The sequence below is a fragment of the Natrix helvetica genome, assembly GCF_964273705.1.
Source record: "Natrix helvetica genome assembly, chromosome: 3".
NCBI classification, from domain to species: Eukaryota; Metazoa; Chordata; class Lepidosauria; order Squamata; family Natricidae; genus Natrix; species Natrix helvetica.
In genome coordinates, this window is record NC_138549.1 from 1,377,888 (window position 1) to 1,391,482 (window position 13,595).

Below are 13,595 nucleotides of genomic sequence, written 5' to 3' on the forward strand. Positions count from 1 at the left end.
CCATTTCTCTTGTCGTAGTTGTTAAGTGAATCATTGCGGCTGCTAATTTTGCAACATGGTTATTAAGTGAATCTGGCATCTCCATCGACTTTGCTTGTCCGAAAGTTGCAAAAGGGGATCACGTCACCCCAGGACATTGCAACCGTCAAAAGTACATGCCAGTTGCCAAGCCTCTTGAGTTTTGATCCCAGGGCCAAGGGCAGACGGCAGCTGTCACAAGTGTGAAAATTACGGTCAGGAATCTCTTTTTCTCAATGCTGTTGTAACTTTGGACGGTCACTAAACGAACTGTTGTGAGGCTACCTGTATAACGAGTGCTTCATTTTTAAAACATAACAATTTACTACGGACTCCTTAAACTGTTCTTGCAAATACATGTTGTCTTATGCAAAATAACGTTCTGTAAAGTATGCTGTAATTTTGTTTCTGAGTTTAGCTTGGGAAGTCCGGTTTATTTATTTTCCCACATGGTAAATTAGCAGAAGATAATATCCTTTTCCGATTGATGGTTTTCAATGCTATAACTAGCCTGGACATATTCTCCATTAGTCTTTTGGTTGAAGGTTTATACATATATGGCTACCCTGGTAATCGATTAAGAACACCAAAACGTTACCTTGCATGTTGACATCAACACAGATAAATAGATGTCATTTCACAGTTAATATTGACAGCTGTTTTGTTCTGGCTGACAGATGTTAATATCTGATGATGCTTTGGCCTAGTTCATCTCTATAAAAAGGGCTTTTGCGAGCATCAATCAATCCTGGTTTCCTGATGCATGGGTTTAAAATAATTTGCCTTTATCAAAATAATTTGCCTTTATCATTTCCTTTATCAGATAAATTAAAAATTGCAGAATCTTCAAGGGAAGAAAATAGCTTTCGGTTCAGAATCATGTTCAACAGTTAATAGTAAAAAAACCACTTTGGAAAATATCTGGAGTGGACAAGAGATTTGCCCAAATTAATAGTTTTTATCAAGGCAGAGAATGCGATCCAGAATAAATGACAGAGCAGAGGAATCTCTGCCTTCAAGAGTTGTCTGTAGAATAAAGGCTTCTATCTCTGTAGAATTGTTAGATAAATAATTAAAAATACATTTGGAGAACACGAAAGGCTTAAGCTTAAATTCCCTAAATGCTGCACGTTCAAAAGTAAGGTTTCTCAGCAGATCTAACATACAAGCTGTAGGGTTTTTATTAAGGCCACATGTTAGTCTTGTCATGGGTTAAGCATCAGGGGACTAAATCCCTTAAGCTGCATTTTAGAAAGTTGTGGTGCATTGTGATGTTTGTGGATCTCCTCCCGGAGTTGTGGTGCTCCATCGCTGGAGGTCTTGAAGAAAAGATGCACGATAGCCATTTGTATGGCTATAAGATCTCCTAGCGTGGCCAGAGGGTTGGACTAGAAGACCTCCAAGGTCCCTTCCAGCCCTATGATACTATGTCTTTGGGATTGCTGAAGGTTTTTTGTCATTGTTTTGAGGTCCCACTAAATCCATAAAGCTTATAACTTCAAGTAATATACACTGAATGCCCTCGTTGCAATAATCACTTCCCAGTTCTGCTGAGTTGATTGTGATGTTCTCAAAAGCCTCTCACGTTGGGTTTTTTTTTTTTTAGAATAGAACTGGAAGGGACCTTGGAGGTCTTCTAGTCCAACCCTTTGCTCAAGCAGCAGATTCTATACCAGAGATGGCTAACCTTTTTTGGTTCGGGTGGCAAAAGCATGTGCGTGCCCACACCCATAATTCTATCCCCTCCGTGCGCCCCTGCTCATGCGCGCACGACCCACGGCTGCCCCGCCCCCCCGCACATACACGTATGACACCCCCAACCTCCTGAAGTCTGGGGAGGGTGAAAACGGCCTCTCCCGGCCCTCCGGAGGCACCTTGAAGGCCAAAGGTCAGCTGGCCGGCATGCGCATGCATTCTGCAGCTGGCCTAGGCCAATAGCTCGCTTGCCCTCAGAGATGGCTCCGTGTGCCACCTGTGGCATCAAGGTTCTATACCATCCCGGTCAAATGGCTGTCCAGTCTCTTCTTAAAAGCCTCTAGTGATGGAGCACCTACAACTTCCGGTGGCAAGCTGTTCCACTGGTTAATTGTCCTCCCTGTTAGGAAGTTTCTCCTCAATTCCAGGTTGCTTCTCCTGAATTAGTTTCCATCTGTTGTTTCTTGTCCTGCCCTCTGATGCTTTGGAGAATAATTTGACCCCCTCTTCTTTGTGGCAGCCCCTTCCAAATACTGGAAGACTGCTCTCATGTTACCCGGAATTCTTGTTTTCTTTAGACTAGCCAAGCCTATTGTTTGCACAACTGCCTGCAGGGCTAATTTTTAAGCAAATTTTAAGAGATTTGTAGAGTTTTTGTTCCAGCGTTTTGTAACTCTTCCACAGCCACGGATAAGTGTTAATTTATTCCTAGGGATTGGGAACAACAAAATGGTTGACATATTTGATATATCAGTATTTATTATTTACCTTCAAGATCTACTAAAGCCAGCAGGACGTTAATGGAAGATGACAACCTGCTTTTGACAAGATTCAGTGAGGACTTAACAAATTTACATTTCCCATCTTTTGCATTTTTTTCAACCCTTAATGTTGCTTTCTGTGTTTTTTTTTGTGAGTTTTATTTTTAAAGCAAAAAAAAAAAAAGCATTTGTGCGAGAAACAGCGGCTGCGGTGAATAAGAAGTTTAAAAAGTTTAGGAGGCTGTACAAAATGTTGAAAGATTTTAAAAAAGAGGATCAAAGGACAAGTTGCTTCCCAGGACTGAAGACTGTAAATAGACGAAAAGTGGAATTAATGACTTTGAAACTGAAATCCAGTTTAAGAAATATCAGATTGGTAGGAATTCCTGGAGTTGGAACTGTTTTTAACCAAGCTTAGGTTATAATCAAATGCTTGTCAAAATGCGTATGAATTTAATTTGCAGTTGTAGCTAAGAAGGCATATTTATCTTGAGTCTTATACACCATTTTGTTGAAAATAAGATTAGGTTTTGATCGGGGGAACATTTTAGAGTCTACCTGAACATGTTGACTTGACCATAACTATTGCTATCAGTGTGGTTCAGGATCCTTCTTTGTTGATGATGATCTACCTAGAATAATAGAATCACGGAGCTGGAAGGGACCTTGGAGGTCTTCTAGTCCAACCCCCTGCTCAAGTCTCTTCTTAAAATCCTCCCGTGTTGGAGCAGCCACGACATCTGGTGGCCAACTGTTCCACTGATGAATTGTTCTCACTGGCATTTTATCCAATAAGATGCAGTTCAGTGATGAGAAGAATAAGGTTTTTCACTTAAGCAAGAAAAAAACTCCCAAATGTGCAGGTATAGAAGAGGTGCTACCTGACTCAGCAGTGGTGCCTGTGCGAGGGATCTGGGAATCCTAGGGAACCATCCCTTAAACGTGAGCCAGCCGTGTGCTGCAGCTGCCCAAAAGGCCGATGCAATCCTTGGCTGCGTCAACAGAGGGACAGCATCAAGACCACAAGAAGTGAATAATATTGCTTTATCCTGCACTGGTGAGGCCCCATTTAGAATACTGTGTCCAGTTTTGGTCACCACAATACAAACCAAAGTCGCCGAGACCCTAGAAGGAATGCAGAGAAGAGCAACCAAGATGGTGAGGAGACTGGAGGCTGAACCGTATGTTGATGGCTAAAGGGAATTAGGAATGAATGAACTTGCCACCTGGAGTTGTGGGTGCTCCATCACTGAGGGCTTTCAAGAAAAGATCATCGGACAAATCAGTTGTCCTGGATGGTATGAGGAGTCCTGCCTTAGAAGAGCAGGGGGTTGGACTAGAAGACCTCCAGGTTCCCTCCCAGCCCTAGGATTCTTCCATCCTTTGATCCGCATCTTACATTTCTCTGGACTCCCTGTTTGTCCCTGGGCTTTAACCCTCTTAAAATAATTAGCAATTAGCACTCCCCATCTGTCACTTTGATTTTCTTAGCTTGGCCTGGGGCTGACCAGTTCGTTTTGTGTGTGTGTGTGTGTGTGTGTGTGTGTGTGTGTTTTAACCATGGAGCTAATCCTTCAGTGCTGCCATTGAAACAAAGACGTTGAGAATTAAGAAGTTACAGTGTCTTAGCGTATGGCGTAATATCTGCGTTATTGTTCATATTGCTAGGGCTCTTTTGCCGGAGGATTCAAGTGGGCTGGGATGGCAGCTGTGGGAATTATGAACAAAGTTGACAAATATTCCAGGAATAAGAGGCCTTGGATTGCAATGCCACGGTTGCCATCTTGCCTGCTTTAACCCACCATTCCTAACCGAAGTTGTTGGGCTGGGTAAGTTTTGAAAATAACTTGGAAGAGTCGATCCAAACATCCCATGAACACAGCACCTCTTTGATGCTCATTAAAGCAGCTTAACCAAAGTCGCGGCTGCTTTCAAAGGAACATCTGGAGGTTCTTTTTTTAAGTAACCGCAACTTTTCTCAGGATTACGTGAGAAAAGCTTGAGAAAAGGCAGAAGGTTTAAATGAGAAGCGGGGAGGAATCGGACTTGTGCAAAGTTTTAGCCCTTCCTTTTCAACTTGGCTGGACGCAGGGCAGAGGCTGGAAATTGTGTGTTTTGTCGCTTTGTTGCAATTGTGGATGTCACTGCTGTTCTGTGAGGCTCCCCAGTTGTGATTCATTTGAAAACTCTAATTTCGGTGGTCCGCCTGTTCTGTCTGCAGGCAAACAGGATGTGGTCTGTTGCAAATGGCTTTCTCATCAGAACAATGAGAGAGTATCCTCAACAAAGTTTTGCATAGAGTCTTGTAAAGCGTTTGGTTTTATCGTCTTTATGATCTGGGAGGGAATTCTGGAGTCTCTACCCTGTTTCCCTGAAAATAAGCCCTCCCCAATCAGACTTTTGAGCGCATATGCTAAAATAAGCCCTCCCCCAAAATATTGCAACACAGCAGCGGCCATGAGGTGACCACGCTCACCACCTCCTGCGCCTCAAAAATAATAAGACCTCCCCGAAAATAAGTCCAAGCACTTATTTTGGGAGTCATGGTAACTCCTTCCCTTCGGGGAGAGGGGGCGGTCTAGAAATCTAATTAAATAAATAAAATGGTATTTCCTACCAAGGTAGTGTAAATTCACCAAATGGTTCAATTTAGGATTCCCCTTATCATTCTTCTCCTTATATATATTATCTGAATATTCTCCTAAGATATATTGTTCCATTTCCAATTGCACTGAATGTAAATAAAATTAAATAAATAAACAAAAATAAATAAAAACAAGGTGTACAGAGAAAGGGAACAAAGAGGATGGAGGATAAAACATATGAAGAACGGTTGCAGGAACTGGGCATGGCTAGTCTAGTGAAGAGAAGGACCAGGGGAGGCAGGATAGCATCTTCCAATATTTGAGGGAGAAATTTCCTGATAGTAACAACAATTGATTAGTGGAACGACTTGTCTCCAGAAGTTGTGGGTGCTCCATTGTTACAGTTTTTTAATAGACCGGATAAGGGTTTCCTGCTTGAGCAGGAGGTTGGACTAGGAGACCTCTAAGGTCCCTTTTCAAATATTATTCTGTCACTCTGTTAATCAGCGGAATGGCTTGCCTCCAGATGCTGTGGGAGCTCCATCACTGGAGGTTTTTAAGAAGAGTTTGGACAGCTGTTTGACCGGAATGGCGTAAGGTCGTCTCCTGCTTGAGCAAGGGGTTTGGCTAGAAGACCTCCGAGGTCCCTTCCGATTCTGTGATTCTGTTAAAATGTCTTTCCTTTTTCCCCGCCAGGCATTCGACCTCCCATCATGAACGGTCCAATGCACCCACGTCCCCTGGTTGCCCTGCTGGATGGCCGGGACTGTACGGTGGAGATGCCCATCCTGAAGGACGTGGCCACCGTGGCCTTCTGTGACGCCCAGTCCACCCAGGAAATCCACGAAAAGGTAAAGCTGGAAACGGCGCTCAACGGGCAAAGGGCCTTCCCACCTGCGCCCGGGGGCTTCGCTTTTGCTAACGTGAGGATTTGGTTTTCCAACATTGCGGGAATCTCCGAAACTGAACAGAAGGATTGTGCAATTTGTCGTGCCTTGATAGAAGGCGGAGGAGGGTGGGGGGGTCTACTTTGGAGTAACCTGGTTTCCTATAAAACTGCACTGCCTGCTCTGGAAAAACTCTTGAAGGTGTCAAACGTCACCTTCCCCGGATGACGAGTTTGCTCCGTGTGGGGGAAAATTATCCCTAGTTATGAATTGAAATTTCCAAGTGGCTTCTATTGTAGCAGAAGGCTTTTGACTATCCAAGCTGTCATATTTTTGGGAGTATAAGACGCACCGAGCTTTTGGGGAGGAAAACAAGGGGGGGGAAATCTGCCCGCCTCCCAGCAATTGGCCTCCTTGCAACAAACAGCAAACAGTGCAGACAATATACCCTGCTTGTGGTGTGTTTCTGTGCATGTGTGCCTGACCCAGAGAAATAGCAAAGAATTGGAGAAAGGTACATGATGGCAGGAGGCCTCCCAGCAATTGGCCTCCGGGAGGTTTCACTCTCGGTCTCGGCCGGGGCCTCCCGGTCGTTTCAGGCTGCAGGGATTGCTGTAGCCCATGGCAGCCTCCGCAAGACCCGTTTCCCCTTTTGCTGCTGCAAGGAGGTAAATGGCTGGGAGGAGGCGGCCAAAGGGTGGGCAGGGCTACATTCAGTGTATAAGATGCACCAACTCTTCACCAGGGGTGGGTTTCGGATCCCCTTCCAACTGTACTGGCGTCGGCCACATGGACGCACATGTCACATGCGCGGGGCACACATGTGCCGTTCCTGCCTGCAACGCCTCTGCAAGCCTCCACGATGTTCCAGCTGCTTGGTGGAGCATCGCGCAGGTGCCGTACATGCCATGCGCAGAAGCGCCAAAGGCTTAAAAGGCAGATAAGGAGCTCAGGCGGGCGGGCCCTCTGGAGCACCGGAACGGAACAGTATCCGGTGCTCTGGGCAGGCTCCGGTATGCCCATACCGCCTGCAACCCACCACTGATCTTCACCCTCTTTTAGGGGGGGGAAACGGTGCGTCTTATACTCCAAAAAGTATGGTAGTTTTGCAGAGGGAGTGCTGGACTTACAATAGTTCATTTAGTGACCGTTAAAACGGTGCTCAAAAAAGTGACTTATGACCGTTTCCCACACTTACAACCGTTGCAGCATTCCCCACGGTCACGTGATCCAAATTCAGAGGCTTGGCAACTGGCATGTACTTATGTCAGTTGCAGTGTCCCAGGGACGCGCAATCCACTTTGGCAACCTTCTGACCAGCACGGTCAGTGGGGAAGCCAGTTCCCCTCAACAGCCGTGTTACCACCATAAGGTGGCAAGAAGGCTTGTAAGACAGGGGCGAAACTCACTTAACAACCATCTTGCTTAACAACACCAGGAGAAAGTTTGGGCTGGATGGATGTGAAGGAATAGGTATAACGGGAGAAGCACAATCAGCCAAAGGAAAATGGGATCTTCAAAGGCTTAATAGTAATGAGTAAAACATAATAATCAGAAAATAAGTCTAATGTTGTGCCTTCCACATGTTGTCAGTGTGTTGATTATGCTAAAAAAAAATTCTCAGAGATTGCCTGGAGAATTCCCTCCAGTTTTCTTGGCAAGGTTGGTCCTCAAGTGGTTTGTCCTGGCCTCCTTCCTGGTTAATAATTTATGAGATATTAATGGGCAGAAGTATTGTAGAAATGGCCGAGGTAACCACAGGACACATGGCAGTGGCCTATAAATGACCTTTGTTAAGGAAGGGAGAGATGCCCAACAGGTCAGGAAGGTTGACAATAGATTGTTCTTGTGCACGTGTCTATGTCTGGTAAATATGTTTTTGAACTCAGGAGCTTGTCAAATACCTTCTACAGATCGTATTTATGGATTTTTCAAACAAGTTGCTTCATGTCCAAAGAGCTAGATTAGACCAGGGGGTCTCCAACCGTGGGAACTTTAACACTTGTGGACTTCAATTCTGGCTGAGGAACTCTGGGAGTTGAAGTCCACAAGTCTTAAAGTTGCCAAGGTTGGAGACCCCCGGATTAGAAGTCTTTCTCAAACTTGGCCGCTTTAAGATGTTTAGACGTCAACTCCCACAATTCCCTAGCCAGGATGGGTGGCATTCTGGGAGTTGAAGTCCACACATCTTAAAAGTTGTCCAAGTTGAGAAACATGGGAGCACTTAGTTGCAGCTCCTTCTCCAAGCTGTCGCCATCGTTGACTTTCAACAAGAGCTACGGCAAAGTCTCCTCAGAAACGCCAATTGAAATTGATGCCATTTTTGTAAACTGTTTGTGTCTGACCTTTTTCTGGAGAAATGTCAAACTTATTTCCCCTCATAAAGAGGAGTGGGCTTCTGAGGAGTTGGAAGCATGTTGCAGGATCACTTTGGTTGAGATTCCCTCTCATCAAAAGCTCTTTTAGGTATTAAACAGTCTGAATCAAAGGTCACTCCAGTTCAGATATTTTGAACATCTAATTTTTGTTCAGAAGGGTATTCCACGCCAGTTTGGTCCTTCTGCGAGAGGAAGTGGGCATGATGGCACGTCTTCATCTCTTCCCATCTTGTTTGGGGTGAGGCATATTCCGGCAAATTCTGCCCAGAGTTTTTAATCGTATCTGGAGCAAATGATACGTAAGACCATTTCACTCGGGACGTGGTCGCTCAGTGGCTAAGATGCTGAGCTTGCCAATCAGGAAATCATCAGTCTGGTGGTTCGAATCCCTAGCACCACGTAACGGAGTGAGCTCCCGTGACTTGTCCTAGCTTCTGCCAACCTAGCAGTTCAAAAATATGTAAAAAATGCAAGTAGAAAAATAGGAACCACCTTTGGTGGGAAGGTAACAGCGGTCCGTGCGCCTTCGATGTTTAGTCATGCCAGCCACATGACCTCAGAGATGTCTTCAGACAGCGCTGGCTCTTCGGCTTTGAAACAGAGATGAGCAGTGCCCCCTAGAGTCGGGAATGACTAGCACATAAGTGTGAGGAGAACCTTTACCTTTAAGGCCATTTCAAGAGCTGTGCCAGGGATATATCTCCTTGCTAGTGCAAATTCTGAGTTGTACGTTGAGAAAAATCAAGATGAACAAACTGTGTTCCCTCCAGAGGTTGTGGGTGCTACATCACTGGAGGTTTTTAAGAAGAGACTGGACTACTCTTTGTCTGAAATAGTCCAGGGTCTCCTGCTTGAGCAGGGAATTGGACTAGAAGACCTCTTCTCCAATTCTGTCCTGTATTCTATCCTGTATTCAACTGTGAATAAAATTAGAGAAGTAGGAACTGGGTGACATGAGTTTAATCTCAAGGAAATGACATTTCCTGACCTGGGAAGGTTGACTAATGTTTATATATATTCCTTGACTTACTATTGTTCAGCAAAACACAATTGTTCTTGTTACGCTGCAGGAAGAGGAGGAGGAAAGCTGCAGCAAACGGGTCTAACCTGCCAAGGTAGACATGCCTTTGCAACACAACACACCGCGGAGTGCCTGAACAGGGCACAAGGGCACAGACAGAGTACAGACACAGACACACAAACTGGGGGAATGTTTTGCATTTTTAAACACATGCAAAGTTCTCCGCAGATAGAAAGATTCACGACGAGGCCAGGATAATGGCCAACGCCCCCCCGCAACCAAAAATAAGCTGGCCAACCAATCAATTATTCCTTCTGGTCTTTCAAAGACACTTTTGTTGTTGGAAACGACAAGAGTCCAAATTCACTCAGCCAAACAAACCTATAAAGGCCGTCATTATGGAATAATTATTTAAAAGAAATTGTGGAGCCTCTTGGTTTAACGGACCCTTGGGCAGATGGAGTGTCCGTTAACAGAGAATGTCTGTTAAATCCAAATGGGATTTGACTCCTGTCTATTTTACTTATTTTATGCTAAAAAAGGAAAAGGAAATGGTATTTTCCACAAGGATAATTTACGCAATTCTTACTGTGCAAAAGCATATGGCACATAGGCAGATTCTGCCTTTGGTCTGCAAAAGCGAAGCCTGTTAAATTAGGATTTTACAGCACTATATTGATGGCATGCTAAACATAAGTAGATGCTCTCAGACAGTTATGAAGTCTTTTGCACAGGACCCTGCTGTGTACTTGTTTCCCTCTTTGCTGGACTGGGGGGTCCTTCATAGGGTCACTCATGCCTTGGTCACCTCATCTGTTCAAGGCTGGGGACCAGTCTTATCTTTGGGGAATGAGGGAGCCACCACAGAGAAGGCCTATTTCCTAGCTCTTACTTGATGTATTTCCAAATAATTTGGACCCACAACATGTCCCGCCTTGAGGAGAGGAAGTTGGGAGAAGGGGGTTCCAAATTGCTTAAATAAGTAAATAAATATGACATCAGGTAGCATTTCTCCTAAGAGCTTTGCACAACATACACAGAGAAATACACAGCATCATCAGTAGGTAACCTTCTAGGACAGTTTGGCGACAAGATAATCAGTTGGACCCAAAGGTGCTTTATCAGAAGACAACTGGGCTTTGGTTTTCCTTGAAGACATTTCGTTTTTCATCCAAGAAAAGTAGTAGTACTACTTTACTACTACTACCACCACTACTTCTCCTCCTCCTCCTCCTCCTCCTCCTCCTCCTCCTCCTCCTCCTCCTCCTCCTCCTCCTCCTCCTCCTCCTCCTCCTCCTCCCACTCCTCACTCTCCTACCCCTCCCGCTCTTCCTCCTCAACCGAAGAAGCTTCTTGGATGAGAAGCGAAATGTCCTTTGTAAAACTTTTGAAAGAGAACCTTTGGGACAACCAAGGCCTGGATGACTGAGACTCTCCGTAGCCATCATGAGTAGGAGAACAATGAGACCCAAGACGCCTTTTCTAAAATGCCAGCTGTTTTGTTCTAAAGCTCTACCTGCCGATCACCTGAACCACAAAGATTAATAGCAGAAGAGACACCCTTGGTCCCCTCTCTTCCACTTTCCCAGACAGGAACATTCCAGAGAAGAAAAACCAATTTGCCTGAAAGGACACACCAGATGTGAGGTTGCTACACAGAGCAGCCAGAAGCAAAACATCTGTTTTGTTTGGAAGATGAAACATTCTGTGGTACCGATAACTCGCTTGGTCTGAGCCAACAGGCCAAGAAGTGAACTGAGAACCAGTTAGAGCAGCTGTTTAGAGCTGCAACATTTTGAGTTTTGTAATCTTCCTTCTCAAAATATCACTGGACGGGTCTTGCCTTGATTGTGGATGGTTGGTTTCTAAAAGTCTGTAGAGATCCTCCGTCCTCCAGAGGTCACGGCTGACCCAAAGGTGCTTTTTCAGGAGGTTTTTCCTTTTTCCTTTTGAAGACGTTTTGCTTCTCATCCAAGAAGCTTCTTCAGCTCTGACATGATAGTGGGGAATGGAAGGATTTATATTCCTTGCAAAATTAGATTTGCAAATGCAAATGACCAGCTGTCTGCAAGGAATATAAATCCTTCCATTCCTGAGCTGAAGAAGCTTCTTGGATGAGAAGTAAAATGTCTTCAAAAGGAAAAAAAAAAACAGAAAGTCCAGTTGCCTCCTGAAAAAGCACCTTTGGGACATGTTGGTTTCTACTTTGGGAATATAAACTATGGCTTAGTTTGTTACTGTAGCATTTTCAGAAAGCAGTGATTATAAAAGAATGTCAAATGACTATATTAATATCACACAGAGATATATGTCTCTATGTACCGTATGGTAATACTCAACTTTATTCAGAAGGAAAGAGAATGCAAAATAATAAAAAGGGAAAATTTAAAGAAAAGGGAATCAAAAAGGGGAAAAAGTTAAAAATGACAAAAAAGGCTTCCTATTTTCTAAAGTACAGATACATACATACATACATACATACATACATACATACATACATATGAAATAACCTCTTACTCTGAATTAAAATAACAAAAAAGTCATACATAAAATATTAGATAATCAAAGTAGCATTAGAATTATATAACAAAATGACCTCATATTCTAAGTTTAAACCTAAACGTCAAAAGGATAATAGCGTTGGAATTATATAACAAAATGTCCTCTTACTCTAAACTTAAACATTAAAAATGCAATAAACAAACCTAATAGCCAAATGGAAAATACACAATATTTCTATAAGAACAGATCTAATCATCCAATCCCAAAAATGAAACTTCATTTTTAATCTTTCTCAAGCAAAAATTCCAAAAGTGCTTTCCAAAATAATACATTCAATCTACTACAGTATATATTATAATACATAAATATTCTTTGAAAAGAACATAATTAGGTGACCAGACCTGTTTATAAAAATAAAATGATCAGAAGTGAATAATTGGGCTTTAGAATAATAACAGTATGCTAAGCAAACAATTTAATGATCCTGCAAATGGGGTATATGAAGTATATTCATTGCTGGATTTGTGAAAACCATTATGTCAAACCTTCCATTAATAAAAGAGGCTTAAAAAGCTTTTCTTTATCTTTGTGTTGGAGGGCATTAGAATTCTTCCTCCTTTTGCTTTCGGCATTTGCAAACAGTAAAACTGTCAAAATTATCTTCTGCCTTTTATTTAAACAGCCTCACAAGAACTTTCCTTGGGGCACTTATTTTTTTCCTAGTCTTTCTAAGGCCACAAAGTTTGGAGAGAGGTTTTATTATTATCAATTATAATTTTAAACGTTTGCCTCGAATGTCTGCATCTGCCATTTTTAATGAAGACGCTGTATTTTACAATTTTGCCATTAAAGAAGGAGATTGCGCTGCACAGGTAGCTGATTTTGTAGAATGGAGTTGGTGGATATAGGCAGAGGAGGCAGGAAGGAGTAATTTTAATTCACGAAGGAAAAGGATGAAATATATGTTAGAAAGTACCATTTGGGGTCATCGGGATAATCCCAAGTAGGGGATGCGAAGGGTTGCCTTTTATGCTTCGGCAAACTTCAATTGTGGAAGAACTTAGGAATGACTTTGGGAGGGAAATTGAGCCGGAATGCCGAATGGATGCAATTTAGGGGGAAGATGATTCATTTAAACGACGTGAACGGAGGATGGCTGGGAAGGAGATGAGAATCCAGAAAATGGAAGGGGGACCCTTGGAGAGAAGGAGAACGCTGAGGAAATCTGTTCTGAATACGTCTTTTAAGCAAAAGTCAGTTCATCACTGCAGATAGAATCAAAAACCTTGATTGATTTGTTTAATATGAAAAAGAGGGATAATTAGGGAAGTATGCAAAGCCGAGAAGGTTTGAATTTGGGATAAACTCTATTTTAGGAGTCCCAAAGGTGCTTTTTCAAGAGGCAACTGGACTAATCTTTGTTTTTCCTTGAAGATGTTTCACTTCTCATCCAAGAAGCTTCTTCATTTCTGACTGAAGAAATGAACTGTTAGTCAGAACTAAAGAAGCTTCTTGGATGAGAGGCAAAACCTCTTCAAGAAAAAACAATCCAGTGGCCTCTTGAAAAAACCACTTTGGGACATCCATGATCCAGATGACTGTGAATCTCCATAAACATACTGTATATTTTGTCAAAGAGTAGATTTTGGGAGTGGTGGTGAGAAACAGACCTGGGAGAAGAAGAGAAAGAAACTAGACTGAAAGTAAAATAATAGGAGGAAGGGAAAGTATGAATCTCATTCAGAAAA

The 13,595-nt window shown here is 43.1% G+C and overlaps 1 protein-coding gene across 4 annotated transcripts in view; it reads left to right on the forward strand.

Moving 5' to 3' along the window:
* The window catches only part of CTBP1 (C-terminal binding protein 1), a 56,733-nt gene that overhangs the window by 25,690 nt on the left and 17,448 nt on the right, over positions 1-13,595 (forward strand). For all 4 annotated transcript variants that reach the window (XM_081947911.1, XM_081947912.1, XM_081947913.1 and 1 more), the window contains one exon: positions 5,756-5,910. In XM_081947911.1, coding sequence (XP_081804037.1) covers positions 5,756-5,910 — 155 coding nt within the window. The remainder of the gene's footprint in view (positions 1-5,755; positions 5,911-13,595) is intronic.